The following is a 15,301-nucleotide window of genomic DNA, read 5'->3' as shown; positions in this document are numbered from 1 at the left end:
TCTGTGTGTCTCTCTGTGTGTCTCTCACCTGCGTGAAAGTGAGCTGTGTCTCTGTCTCTCTGTGTCTCTGTGTGTCTCTGTGTCTCTGTCTCTCTGCGTGTCTCTGTCTCTCTGTGTGTCTCTCTGTGTGTCTCTCACCTGCGTGAAAGTGAGCTGTGTCTCTGTCTCTCTGTGTCTCTCTGTGTCTCTCTGTGTCTCTGTGTGTCTCTGTGTCTCTGTGTGTCTCTGTCTCTCTGTGTGTCTCTCTGTGTCTCTCACCTGCTTGAAAGTGAGCTGTGTCTCTGTGTCTCTCTCTCTGTGTCTCTCTCTGTGTCTCTCTGTGTGTGTCTCTGTCTCTCTGTGCCTCTCTGTCTCTGTGTGTCTCTCACCTGCTTGAAAGTGAGCTGTGTCTCTGTGTGTCTCTCTGTGTGTGTCTCTCTGTGTCTCTGTGTGTCTCTCTGTGTATCTCTGTGTGTCTCTCTGTGTGTCTCTCACCTGCTTGAAAGTGAGCTGTGTCTCTGTCTCTCTGTGTGTCTCTCTCTGTGTCTCTGTGTCTCTCTGTGTGTCTCTGTGTCTCTGTGTCTCTCTGTCTCTCTCTGTGTCTCTCTGTATGTCTCTCACCTGCTTGAAAGTGAGATGTGTCTCTGTCTCTCTGTGTGTCTCTGTGTCTCTGTCTTTCTCTCTCTCTGTCTCTCTGTGTGTCTCTCAGTGTGTGTCTCTGTCTCTCTGTGTGTCTCTGTGTGTCTCTCTGTGTGTCTCTCACCTGCTTGAAAGTGAGCTGTCTCTGTCTCTCTCTCTGTGTGTCTCTGTCTCTCTGTGTCTCTGTGTGTCTCTGTGTCTCTCTCTGTGCGTCTCTCACCTGCTTGAAAGTGAGCTGTATGGCTTCGTATTTGCGCAGCTCCAGCACGTTCATGAGCTCCATGATGGACTTGTAGCCTCGGTCGAGCTCCTCCTGCCGTTTCATCAGCTTCTCCTTCTGTTCCGAGAAGTTCACAAACTGGTCCAGCGCCTTCTTGTTCACGTGGCCATACTTCTTCAGCTCCTGGTTGCACTGTTCCAGCTTCTTGAACAGCTGAGGCACGGCGGGAGAGAGAGAGAGACACGGTGGGAGAGAGAGAGAGACACGGTGAGAGAGACACGGTGAGAGAGAGACACGGGGGGAGAGAGACACGGGGGGAGAGAGACACGGGGGGAGAGAGACACGGGGGGAGAGAGACACGGGGGGAGAGAGACACGGTGAGAGAGACACGGCGGGAGAGACACGGCGAGAGAGACACGGGGGGAGAGACACGGGGGGAGAGACACGGTGAGAGAGACACGGGGGGAGAGAGACACGGCGAGAGAGACACGGTGAGAGAGACACGGTGAGAGAGAGACACGGAGAGAGAGACACAGTGAGAGAGAGACAGAGAGAGACACGGTGAGAGAGAGACACGGAGAGAGAGACACGGTGAGACACGGTGAGAGAGACACGGTGAGAGAGAGAGAGACACGGTGAGAGAGACACGGTGAGAGAGAGACACGGCGAGAGAGACACGGTGAGAGAGACACGGTGAGAGAGAGACACGGAGAGAGAGACACAGTGAGAGAGAGACAGAGAGAGACACGGTGAGAGAGAGACACGGAGAGAGAGACACGGTGAGACACGGTGAGAGAGACACGGTGAGAGAGAGAGAGACACGGTGAGAGAGACACGGGGGGAGAGACACGGCGAGAGAGACACGGGGGGAGAGACACGGTGAGAGAGAGAGACACGGTGAGAGAGAGACACAGTGAGAGAGAGAGAGACACGGCGGGAGAGAGAGAGACACGGTGAGAGAGACACGGGGGGAGAGACACGGCGAGAGAGACACGGGGGGAGAGACACGGTGAGAGAGAGAGACACGGCGGGAGAGAGACACGGTGAGAGAGACACGGTGAGACACACAGTGAGAGAGACACGGTGAGAGAGACACGGTGAGAGAGACACGGTGAGAGAGAGACACAGTGAGAGAGAGACACGGTGAGAGAGACACGGTGAGAGAGAGGGGGCGTCTCACTCCTCAGCGTGCCCCTGTAGTTGTTACAGTCTGTGCGGTCCCCCTTCTCAAAGAGGGGGACCACCAGGGCATCCTTCCAATCCTGCGGAACCCGTCCAGTGGTCCAGACTGTTGTTATGATGTCATATAGGGCAGTCTGTGCACAAACTCCACCCTCCCTCAGCATTTCGCTTGGGAGATCATCTCTGCCCGGTTGCCTTTCCTGGTCTCAGACTCCGGATCGCCCTCAGTACTTCCTCAGCAGATGGCACCTCAGCCAGCCACTCACAGGGGGTGACTTCCTCCTCCAATATTTGAGGCACCGCAGCCTCAGCAGGGTCATCCCCACTTTGTTCCCACGATGTTTTCCTGGCTGAGGGATCCCACCTCCACCTCCACCCCCCACCCAGTACGCCTCACAGAATTGCTCGGCAAATCCGCACACCTGTCCCTGGTTTGCAGCAGGGGTTCGGAGATTGGATCACCCTTCTTTCACCTAATCACGCTCGGGCGCTGCAAGGTTGCTTTCTCGACCGAGCTAAATAGGAATTTGTGATCGCGGGCCACTGAGTCGGACTTCACACACACACACAGTATACCAAACACACGGCAACACACACACACGGGCAGACCCTCACCTGCTTGAGTGACAGGTTCTGGTACTTCTCAAAGGCGTCCAGTGGCAGAGATCCCAGCTCCCGGATTCGTTTCATGTAGTCGTCCTTCTTCTTGAGCAGCATGCTCTGCCGATTAGTCATCTTGTCCAGCTCCTTGGCGTCGTGGTTGATGGCCTCCAGCTGCTCCTTCTCGCGCCCCTTCCACGAGTCCATCGTCCGCTGCAGCTCCTTGATCTCGCCCTCCAGCTTGTCCGTCAGCACGTCCAGCTCTGGAGAGAGAGAGACAGGGAGAGAGAGACACGGGGAGAGAGACACAGAGAGACAGACACAGAGAGAGACTCACTCACACACACTCACACAGAGCTGCTTGATCTCGCCCTCCAGCTTGTCCGTCAGCACGTCCAGCTCTGGAGAGACACGGAGAGAGAGAGAGACAGGGAGAGAGACGGAGAGAGAGACACGGAGAGAGACAGAGACACGGAGAGACACGGAGAGACAGACAGAGACACACTCACTCACACAGAGCTGCTTGATCTCTCCCTCCAACTTGTCCGTCAGCACGTCCAGCTTTAGAGAGACACGGAGAGAGACACGGAGAGAGAGACGGTGAGAGAGACAGGGAGAGAGACAGAGACACGGAGAGACAGAGACAGACAGAGAGAGACTCACTCACACACACACTCACACAGAGCTGCTTGATCTCTTCCTCCAACTTGTCCGTCAGCACGTCCAGCTTTAGAGAGACACGGTGAGAGAGACACGGTGAGAGAGACAGGGAGAGAGACAGAGACACGGAGAGACAGAGACAGACACAGAGAGAGACTCACTCACACACACTCACACAGAGCTCCTTGATGTCTCCCTCCAGCTTGTCCGTCAGCACGTCCAGCTCTGGAGAGAGACGGAGAGCGAGTGTTTTGGTGAGCGTTCTGGTGAGCATTTGGGCGAGCGTTTTGGTGAGCGAGTGTTTTGGTGAGCATTCTGGTAAGCGTTTTAGTGAGTGTTTTGGTGAGCGGTCTGGTGAGTGTTTTGGTGAGCGTTTTGGTGAACGGGTGTTTTGGTGAACGGGTGTTTTGGTGAGCGAGCGTTTTGGCGAGTGTTCTGGTGATCGTTTTGGCGAGTGTTCTGGTGATCGTTTTGGCGAGTGTTCTGGTGATCGTTTTGGCGAGTGTTCTGGTGATCGTTTTGGCGAGTGTTCTGCTGATCGTTTTGGTGAGTGTTCTGGTGATCGTTTTGGTGAGTGTTCTGGTGATCGTTTTGGTGAGTGTTCTGGTGAGTGTTCTGGTGATCGTTTTGGTGAGTGAGTGTTTCACCCTCGGAGCGTTTCGTGGTGTCTCCGATGCGCTTGTTGAAGGCCTCCAACTCTGAGTTGGTGGTGCTGAGAGTTTTGTTACTCTCTGTCTCACGGATCTCATTCAGCTCCTACACAGACACACAGACACACACAGAGACACACAGAGACACACAGTCACACACATAGACACAGAGACACAGACAGACACAAAGAGAAAGAGACACACAGACACACAAAGACACAGAGTTGGTGGTGCTGAGAGTCTTGTTACTCTCTGTCTCACGGATCTCATTCAGCTCCTACACAGACACACAGACGCACACAGACACACACAGAGACACACAGTCACACACAGACACACATAGACACAGAGACACAGACAGACACAAAGAGACAGAGACACACAGAGACACACAGAGACACAGAGTTGGTGGAGCTGAGAGTCTTGTTACTCTCTGTCTCACGGATCTCCTTAAGCTCCGACACAGACACACAGACGCACACAGAGACACACAGAGACACACAGTCACACACAGACACACATAGACACAGACAGACACAAAGAGAAAGAGACACACAGAGACACACAGACACACACAGAGACACACAGTCATACACAGACACACATAGACACAGAGACACAGACAGACACAAAGAGACAGAGACACACAGTCACACACAGAGACACACAGTCACACACAGACACACATAGACACAGAGACACAGACAGACACGAAGAGACAGAGACACACAGAGACACAGAGACACACAGAGACAGAGTTGGTGGAGCTGAGAGTCTTGTTACTCTCTGTCTCACGGATCTCATTCAGCTCCTACACAGAGAGACACAGAGAGAGAGACACAAAGACACACAGAGACACAGAGAGACACAGACAGACAGAGAGAGAGACACAAAAACACACAGAGACACAGAGAGACACAGAGAGACAGAGACACAAAGACACACAGAGACACAGAGAGACACAGACAGACAGAGAGGGAGACACAAAGACACACAGAGACACAGAGAGACACAGAGAGACACAGAGAGACACAAAGACACACAGAGACACACAGAGAGACACAGAGAGACAGACACAACGAGACACAGTGGGGAGCGGTCGTGTAGTGGTTAGCGCTGTGCTACAAAACCGAGCCAACACCGGTGACGATTATCTGAACCGGTCCTGGGCCTCGAATGAGTAGCTGGTGTAGCGGTGGTGGTGTAGTAACCATCGCTAGCACTGGGAAGACAAAGGCGGCCGGGCGTGGTGCTGGCCACCCACCCCCTCGTGTGCTGTGCCGGCCTTCATAGGTGCTCGCTAACAGCACTTGCCCCTACAGCCTGTTAAGGCTACACGGGGAATCTTTGTCATTGAGTGGGTGGGTGAGTGGGTGGGTGAGTGGGTGAGTGAGTGGGTGAGTGAGTGGGTGGGTGAGTGAGTGAGTGGGTGAGTGAGTGGGTGGGTGAGTGAGTGGGTGGGTGGGTGAGTGGGTGAGTGAGTGAGTGGGTGAGTGGATGAGTGAATGGGTGGGTGAGTGGGTGGGTGAGTGAGTGGGTGAGTGGGTGAGTAGGTGAGTGAGTGGGTTAGTGAGTGGGTGGGTGAGTGAGTGAGTGGGTGAGTGGGTGAGTGAGTTGGTGAGTGAGTGGGTGAGTGAGTGGGTGAGTGAGTGGGTGGGTGGGTGGGTGAGTGAGTGGGTGAGTGAGTGGGTGAATGAGTGGGTGAGTGAGTGGGTGAGTGAGTGAGTTGGTGAGTGAGTGGGTGGGTGAGTGGTGAGCGAGTGGGTGAGTGAGTGGGTGGGTGAATGAGTGAGTGAGTGGGTGGGTGGGTGAGTGAGTGAGTGGGTGAGTGAATGAGTGAGTGAGTGGGTGGGTGAGTGAGTGGGTGAGTGGGTGAGTGAGTGGGTGAGTGAGTCGGTGAGTGAGTGAGTGGGTGAGTGAGTGGGTGAGTGAGTCGGTGAGTGAGTGGGTGGGTGAGTGAGTGGGTGAGTGGGTGAGTGAGTTGGTGAGTGAGTGGGTGGGTGAGTGGTGAGCGAGTGGGTGAGTGAGTGGGTGGGTGAGTGAGTGGGTGGGCGAGTGAGTGGGTGGGCGAGTGGGTGGGTGAGTGGTGAGCGAGTGGGTGAGTGAGTGGGTGGGTGAGTGAGTGGGTGGGCGAGTGGGTGAGTGAGTGAGTGGGTGGGTGGGTGAGTGGGTGAGTGAGTGGATGGGCGAGTGGGTGAGTGAGTGGGTGGGTGAGTGAGTGGGTGGGTGGGCGAGTGGGTGAGTGAGTGGGTGAGTGAGTGAGTGAATGAGTGAGTGAGTGAGTTGGTGAGTGAGTGGGTGGGTGAGTGGTGAGCGAGTGGGTGAGTGAGTGGGTGGGTGGGTGAGTGAGTGGGTGAGTGAGTGAGTGGGTGAGTGAGTGGGTGGGTGGGTGAGTGGGTGAGTGAGTGGGTGAGTGGGTGAGTGAGTGGGTGAGTGAGTGGATGAGTGAGTGGGTGAGTGAGTGAGTGGGTGAGTGAGTGGGTGGGCGAGTGAGTGGGTGAGTGAGTGAGTGAGTGAATGAGTGAGTGAGTGAGTGGGTGGGTGAGTGGCTGAGTGAGTTGGTGAGTGAGTGAGTGGGTGAGTGAGTGAGTGAATGAGTGAGTGAGTGGGTGGGTGAGTGAGTGGCTGAGTGAGTTGTGAGTGACTCACCGCTTCCACCTGGTCCAGTCTCTTGCGTAGGTTCTCATTGAGGTACGTCTCCAGGCGAGTCATGATGCTTTCGTACTTGATTCGCTCGTTGAGCAGCTGGCGATTCTCCTACTCTCGCAACACAACACACACAGTCACACACACAGTCACACAGTCACACACACACACACAGTCACACACACAGTCACACACACAGTCACACACACAGTCACACACACAGTCACACACACACAGTCACACACACACAGTCACACACACACAGTCACACACACACACAGTCACACACACAGTCACACACACAGTCACACACACACACAGTCATACACACAGTCACACACACAGTCACACACACACACAGTCACACACACACACAGTCACACACACACACAGTCACACACACACAGTCACACACACACACACACAGTCACACACACACACAGTCACACACACACAGTCACACACACAGTCACACACACAGTCACACAGTCACACACAGTCACACACACAGTCACACACACACAGTCACACACACACAGTCACACACACACACAGTCACACACACACACACAGTCACACACACACACACAGTCACACACACACAGTCACACACACAGTCACACACACACACAGTCACACACACACACAGTCACACACACACACACAGTCACACACACAGTCACACACACAGTCACACACACAGTCACACACACACACAGTCACACACAGTCACACACACAGTCACACACACAGTCACACACACAGTCACACACACACACAGTCACACACACACACAGTCACACACACACACAGTCACACACAGTCACACACACACACAGTCACACACACACACAGTCACACACACACACACAGTCACACACACACACAGTCACACACACACACAGTCACACACACACACACAGTCACACACACAGTCACACACACACAGTCACACACACAGTCACACACACAGTCAGTCACACACACAGTCACACACACACACAGTCACACACACACACACAGTCACACACACACACAGTCACACACACAGTCACACACACACACAGTCACACACACAGTCACACACACACACACAGTCACACACACACACAGTCACACACACAGTCACACACACAGTCACACACACAGTCACACACACACACAGTCACACACACACACAGTCACACACACAGTCACACACACAGTCACACACACAGTCACACACACACAGTCACACAGTCACACAGTCACACACACACAGTCACACACACACACAGTCACACACACACACAGTCACACACACAGTCACACACAGTCACACACACAGTCACACACACACACAGTCACACACACAGTCACACACACAGTCACACACACACACAGTCACACACACACACAGTCACACACACACACAGTCACACACACACACAGTCACACACACAGTCACACACACACACAGTCACACAGTCACACAGTCACACACACACACAGTCACACACACAGTCACACACACAGTCACACACACAGTCACACACACAGTCACACACACAGTCACACACACACACAGTCACACACACACACACAGTCACACACACACACAGTCACACACACACACAGTCACACACACACACAGTCACACACACACACACACACAGTCACACACACACAGTCACACACACACAGTCACACACACACACAGTCACACACACAGTCACACACACACACAGTCACACACACACACAGTCACACACACACACAGTCACACACACAGTCACACACACACACAGTCACACACACACACACACAGTCACACACACAGTCACACACACAGTCACACACACAGTCACACACACACAGTCACACACACACAGTCACACACACACAGTCACACACACAGTCACACACACAGTCACACACACAGTCACACACACAGTCACACACACAGTCACACACACACACAGTCACACACACAGTCACACACACAGTCACACACACAGTCACACACACACAGTCACACACACAGTCACACACACACACAGTCACACACACAGTCACACACACACACACAGTCACACACACACAGTCACACACACAGTCACACACACACACAGTCACACACACAGTCACACACACACACACACAGTCACACACACAGTGACACACACACAGTGACACACACACAGTGACACACACACACACAGTCACACACACACACAGTCACACACACACACAGTCACACACACACACAGTCACACACACACACACAGTCACACACACACACACAGTCACACACACAGTCACACACACACACAGTCACACACACAGTCACACACACACAGTCACACACAGTCACACACAGTCACACACACACACAGTCACACACACAGTCACACACACAGTCACACACACAGTCACACACACACACAGTCACACACACACACAGTCACACACACAGTCACACACACACACAGTCACACACACACACAGTCACACACACACACAGTCACACACACACACAGTCACACACACAGTCACACACACACAGTCACACACACAGTCACACAGTCACACACACACAGTCACACACACACACACAGTCACACGCACAGTCACACACACAGTCACACACACACCCCACACACACACACAGTCACACACACAATCACACACAGTCACACACACAGTCACACACACAGTCACACACCTGCCCTCTCACCCACCCACCCACTCGCCCTCTCACCCACCCACCCACTCGCTCACCTGTTCGCCCACTCGCGCACTCACTCACCCACCCTCACCACCCTCACCACCCTCACCACCTTCACCACCCTCACCCACCCGCTCACCCACTCACCCTCCCACTCACCCACTCACCCTCACCACCTTCACCACCCTCACCCATCCACTCACCCTCACCACCCTCACCACCCTCACCCACCCGCTCACCCACTCACCCTCCCACTCACCCACTCTCCCTCACCACCCTCACCACCCTCACCCACCCTCACCACCCTCTCCACCCTCACCACCTTCACCCACCCTCACCACCCTTACCACCCTCACCACCTTCACCCACCCTCACCACCCTCACCCACCCGCTCACCCTCACCACCTTCACCACCCTCAACCACCCTCACCCACCCGCTCACCCACTCATCCTCACTCACCCTCACCCACCCTCACCACCCTTCCACTCACCCACTCACCCTCACCACCCTCACCCACCCACTCTCCCTCACCACCCTCACCCATCCACTCACCACCCTCACCCACCCTTACCACCCTCACCACCCGCTCACCCACTCACCCTCACCACCCTCACCCACCCACTCACCCTCACCACCCTCACCACCCTCACCCACCCTCACCCACCAGCTGCAGCGCACGTATCTCGTCGTTGAGGGCGTCCACTCACTCACCCGCTCACCCACCCACTCTCCCTCACTCACCCTCACCCACTCACCCTCACCACTCACTCACCCTCACCCACCCACTCTCCCTCACCACCCTCACCCACCCACTCTCCCTCACCACCCTCACCACCCTCACCCACCCACCCACTCACCCTCACCACCCTCACCACCCTCACTCACCCTCACCCACCCTCACCCACTCACCCTCACCACCCTCACCCACCCACTCTCCCTCACCACCCTCACCACCCTCACCACCCTCACCCACCCTCACCCACTCACCCTCACCACCCTCACTCACCATCACCCACTCACCCTCACCCACCCTCACTCACCCGCTCACCTACCTGCTCACCCACTCACCCTCACCACCCTCACCCACCCACTCTCCCTCACCACCTTCACCCACCCTCACCACCCTCACCACCCTCACCACCTTCACCTACCCACTCTCCCTCACCACCCTCACCACCCTCACCCACCCTCACCCACCAGCTGCAGCGCCCGTATCTCGTCGTTGAGGGCGTCCACTCACTCACCCTCACCCACCCACTCTCCCTCACTACCCTCACCACCCTCACCCACCCACCCTCACCACCTTCACCACCCTCACCCACCTACTCTCCCTCACCACCCTCACCACCATCACCATCACCACCACCACCACCACCATCACCACCACCATCACCATCACCACCACCACCATCACCACCACCATCACCACCACCATCACCACCACCATCACCACCATCACCACCACCATCACCACCACCACCACCATCACCACCACCATCACCACCACCACCATCACCATCACCACCATCACCACCACCACCCTCACCACCCTCACTCTCCCTCACCACCCGCTCTCCCTCCCTCACCCACTCTCACCACCCTCACCCACCAGCTGCAGCGCCCGTATCTCGTCGTTGAGGGCGTCCACTCGCTGTTGGTCCGACACGCTGAGCTGGGACAGGAGGTCTGTACCCAGCTCGGCCTTGAGCGATTCACGAGTTGACTCCATGGCACGCAGACTCGCCTCCAGGCTCTGTAGGCTACGCTGCTGCACTCCGCAAGCGTCACACCAGCACAGCAGCGTCATACCAACAGGGCCACGGCCCGCCACCACCACCACCACTACCACGGTGTGATAGCAACAACAACACCACTAATACCACGGTGTGATACCAACACCACCACCACTAATACCACGGTGTGATACCAACACCACCACCACTAATACCACGGTGTGATACCACCACCACTAATACCACGGTGTGATACCAACACCACCACCACCACCACTAATACCACGGTGTGATATCAACACCACCACCACTAATACCACGGTGTGATATCAACACCACCACTAATACCACGGTGTGATACCAACACCACCACCACTAATACCACGGTGTGATACCAACACCACCACCACCACCACTAATACCACGGTGTGATACCAACACCACCACCACCACTAATACCACAGTGTCATAGCAACACCACCACCACCACCACTAATACCACGGTGTGATACCAACTCCACCACCACCACTAATACCACGGTGTGATACCAACAACACCACCACCACTAATACCACGGTGTGATACCAACACTACCACTACTAATACCACGGTGTGATACCAACACCACCACCACCACTAATACCACGGTGTGATACCAACACCACCACCACCACTAATACCACGGTGTGATAGCAACACCACCACTAATACCATGGTGTGATACCAACACCACCACCACCACCACTAATACCACGGTGTGATACCAACACCACCACCACCACTAATACCACGGTGTGATACCAACACCACCACCACCACTAATACCACGGTGTGATAGCAACACCACCACTAATACCACGGTGTGATACCAACACCACCACCACCACCACTAATACCACGGTGTGATACCAACACCACCACCACCACCACTAATACCACGGTGTGATACCAACACCACCACCACCACCACTAATACCACGGTGTGATACCAACACCACCACCACCACCACTAATACCACGGTGTGATACCAACACCACCACCACCACCACTAATACCACGGTGTGATAGCAACACCACCACCACTAATACCACGGTGTGATACCAACACCACCACCACCACTAATACCACGGTGTGATACCAACACCACCACCACCACTAATACCACGGTGTGATAGCAACACCACCACCACTAATACCACGGTGTGATACCAACACCACCACTAATACCACGGTGTGATACCAACAACACCACCACCACCACTAATACCACGGTGTGATACCAACACCACCACCACCACTAATACCACGGTGTGATACCAACACCACCACTAATACCACGGTGTGATACCAACAACACCACCACCACCACTAATACCACGGTGTGATACCAACACCACCACTAATACCACGGTGTGATACCAACAACACCACCACCACCACTAACACCACGGTGTGATACCAACACCACCACCACCACTAATACCACGGTGTGATAGCAACACCACCACCACTAATACCACGGTGTGATACCAACAACACCACCACCACCACTACCACGGTGTGATAGCAACAACACCACCACTACCACTAATACCACGGTGTGATAGCAACACCACCACCACCACCACTAATACCACGGTGTGATACCAACACCACCACTACCACCACCGCTACTACCACGGTGTGATAGCAACACTACCACCACCACCACCACTAATACCACAGTGTCATAGCAACACCACCACCACTAATACCACGGTGTCATAGCAACACCACCACCACTAATACCAAAGTGTGATAGCAACACCACCACCACCACTAATACCACGGTGTGATATCAACACCACCACCACTAATACCACGGTGTGATACCAACACCACCACTACCACCACCACTAATACCACGGTGTGACACCACCACCACCACTAATACCACGGTGTGACACCACCACCACTACTAATACCACGGTGTGATACCAACACCACCACCACTACTAATACCACGGTGTGATACCAACACCACCACCACCACTAATACCACGGTGTGATAGCAACACCACCACCACCACCACTAATACCACGGTGTGATACCAACACCACCACCACCACTAATACCACGGTGTGATACCAACACCAACACCACCACCACCACTAATACCACGGTGTGATATCAACACCACCACCACTAATACCACGGTGTGATACCAACACCAACACCACCACCACTAATACCACGGTGTGATACCAACAACACCACCACCACCACTACCACGGTGTGATAGCAACAACACCACCACTACCACTAATACCACGGTGTGATAGCAACACCACCACCACCACCACTAATACCACGGTGTGATACCAACACCACCACCACTAATACCACGGTGTGATACCAACAACACCACCACCACCACTACCACGGTGTGATAGCAACAACACCACCACTACCACTAATACCACGGTGTGATAGCAACACCACCACCACCACCACTAATACCACGGTGTGATACCAACACCACCACCACTACCACGGTGTGATACCAACACCACCACCACCACTAATACCACGGTGTGATACCAACACCACCACCACCACTAATACCACGGTGTGATACCAACACCACCACCACCACTAATACCACGGTGTGATAGCAACACCACCACCACTAATACCACGGTGTGATACCAACACCACCACTAATACCACGGTGTGATACCAACAACACCACCACCACCACTAATACCACGGTGTGATACCAACACCACCACCACCACTAATACCACGGTGTGATACCAACACCACCACTAATACCACGGTGTGATACCAACAACACCACCACCACCACTAATACCACGGTGTGATACCAACACCACCACTAATACCACGGTGTGATACCAACAACACCACCACCACTAACACCACGGTGTGATAGCAACAACACCACCACTACCACTAATACCACGGTGTGATAGCAACACCACCACCACCACCACTAATACCACGGTGTGATACCAACACCACCACTACCACCACCGCTACTACCACGGTGTGATAGCAACACTACCACCACCACCACCACTAATACCACAGTGTCATAGCAACACCACCACCACTAATACCACGGTGTCATAGCAACACCACCACCACTAATACCAAAGTGTGATAGCAACACCACCACCACCACTAATACCACGGTGTGATATCAACACCACCACCACTAATACCACGGTGTGATACCAACACCACCACTACCACCACCACTAATACCACGGTGTGACACCACCACCACCACTAATACCACGGTGTGACACCACCACCACTACTAATACCACGGTGTGATACCAACACCACCACCACTACTAATACCACGGTGTGATACCAACACCACCACCACCACTAATACCACGGTGTGATAGCAACACCACCACCACCACCACTAATACCACGGTGTGATACCAACACCACCACCACCACTAATACCACGGTGTGATACCAACACCAACACCACCACCACCACTAATACCACGGTGTGATATCAACACCACCACCACTAATACCACGGTGTGATACCAACACCAACACCACCACCACTAATACCACGGTGTGATACCAACAACACCACCACCACCACTACCACGGTGTGATAGCAACAACACCACCACTACCACTAATACCACGGTGTGATAGCAACACCACCACCACCACCACTAATACCACGGTGTGATACCAACACCACCACCACTAATACCACGGTGTGATACCAACAACACCACCACCACCACTACCACGGTGTGATAGCAACAACACCACCACTACCACTAATACCACGGTGTGATAGCAACACCACCACCACCACCACTAATACCACGGTGTGATACCAACACCACCACCACTACCACGGTGTGATACCAACACCACCACCACCACTAATACCACGGTGTGATACCAACACCACCACCACTAATTCCACGGTGTGATACCAACACCACCACCACCACTAATACCACAGTGTGATACCAACACCACCACCACTACCACGGTGTGATACCAACACCACCACCACCACTAATACCACGGTGTGATACCAACACCACCACCACTAATACCACGGTGTGATAGCAACACCACCACCACCACCACCACTAATACCACGGTGTGATACCAACACCACCACCACTACCACCACCAATAATACCACAGTGGGATAGCAACACCACCACCACTAATACCACGGTGTGATATCAACACCACTACCACCACCACCACCACTAATACCA

General features: G+C 54.1%; 1 protein-coding gene across 1 annotated transcript in view; it reads right to left on the bottom strand.

The window, feature by feature from the left end:
- Positions 1-15,301, bottom strand: part of SMC3 (structural maintenance of chromosomes 3) — a 124,844-nt gene that overhangs the window by 15,188 nt on the left and 94,355 nt on the right. The window contains 5 exon segments of the mRNA XM_076057531.1: positions 839-1,051; positions 2,636-2,883; positions 3,928-4,036; positions 6,580-6,687; positions 10,894-11,052. Coding sequence (XP_075913646.1) covers positions 839-1,051; positions 2,636-2,883; positions 3,928-4,036; positions 6,580-6,687; positions 10,894-11,052 — 837 coding nt within the window.

This window comes from Petromyzon marinus, chromosome 83 (assembly GCF_048934315.1).
Source record: "Petromyzon marinus isolate PM22_M1 ecotype Great Lakes invasive population chromosome 83, UKy_Petmar_22M1.pri1.0, whole genome shotgun sequence".
In the NCBI taxonomy this organism is placed as follows: Eukaryota; Metazoa; Chordata; class Hyperoartia; order Petromyzontiformes; family Petromyzontidae; genus Petromyzon; species Petromyzon marinus.
This window is presented reverse-complemented; position numbering and strand designations above follow the sequence as displayed.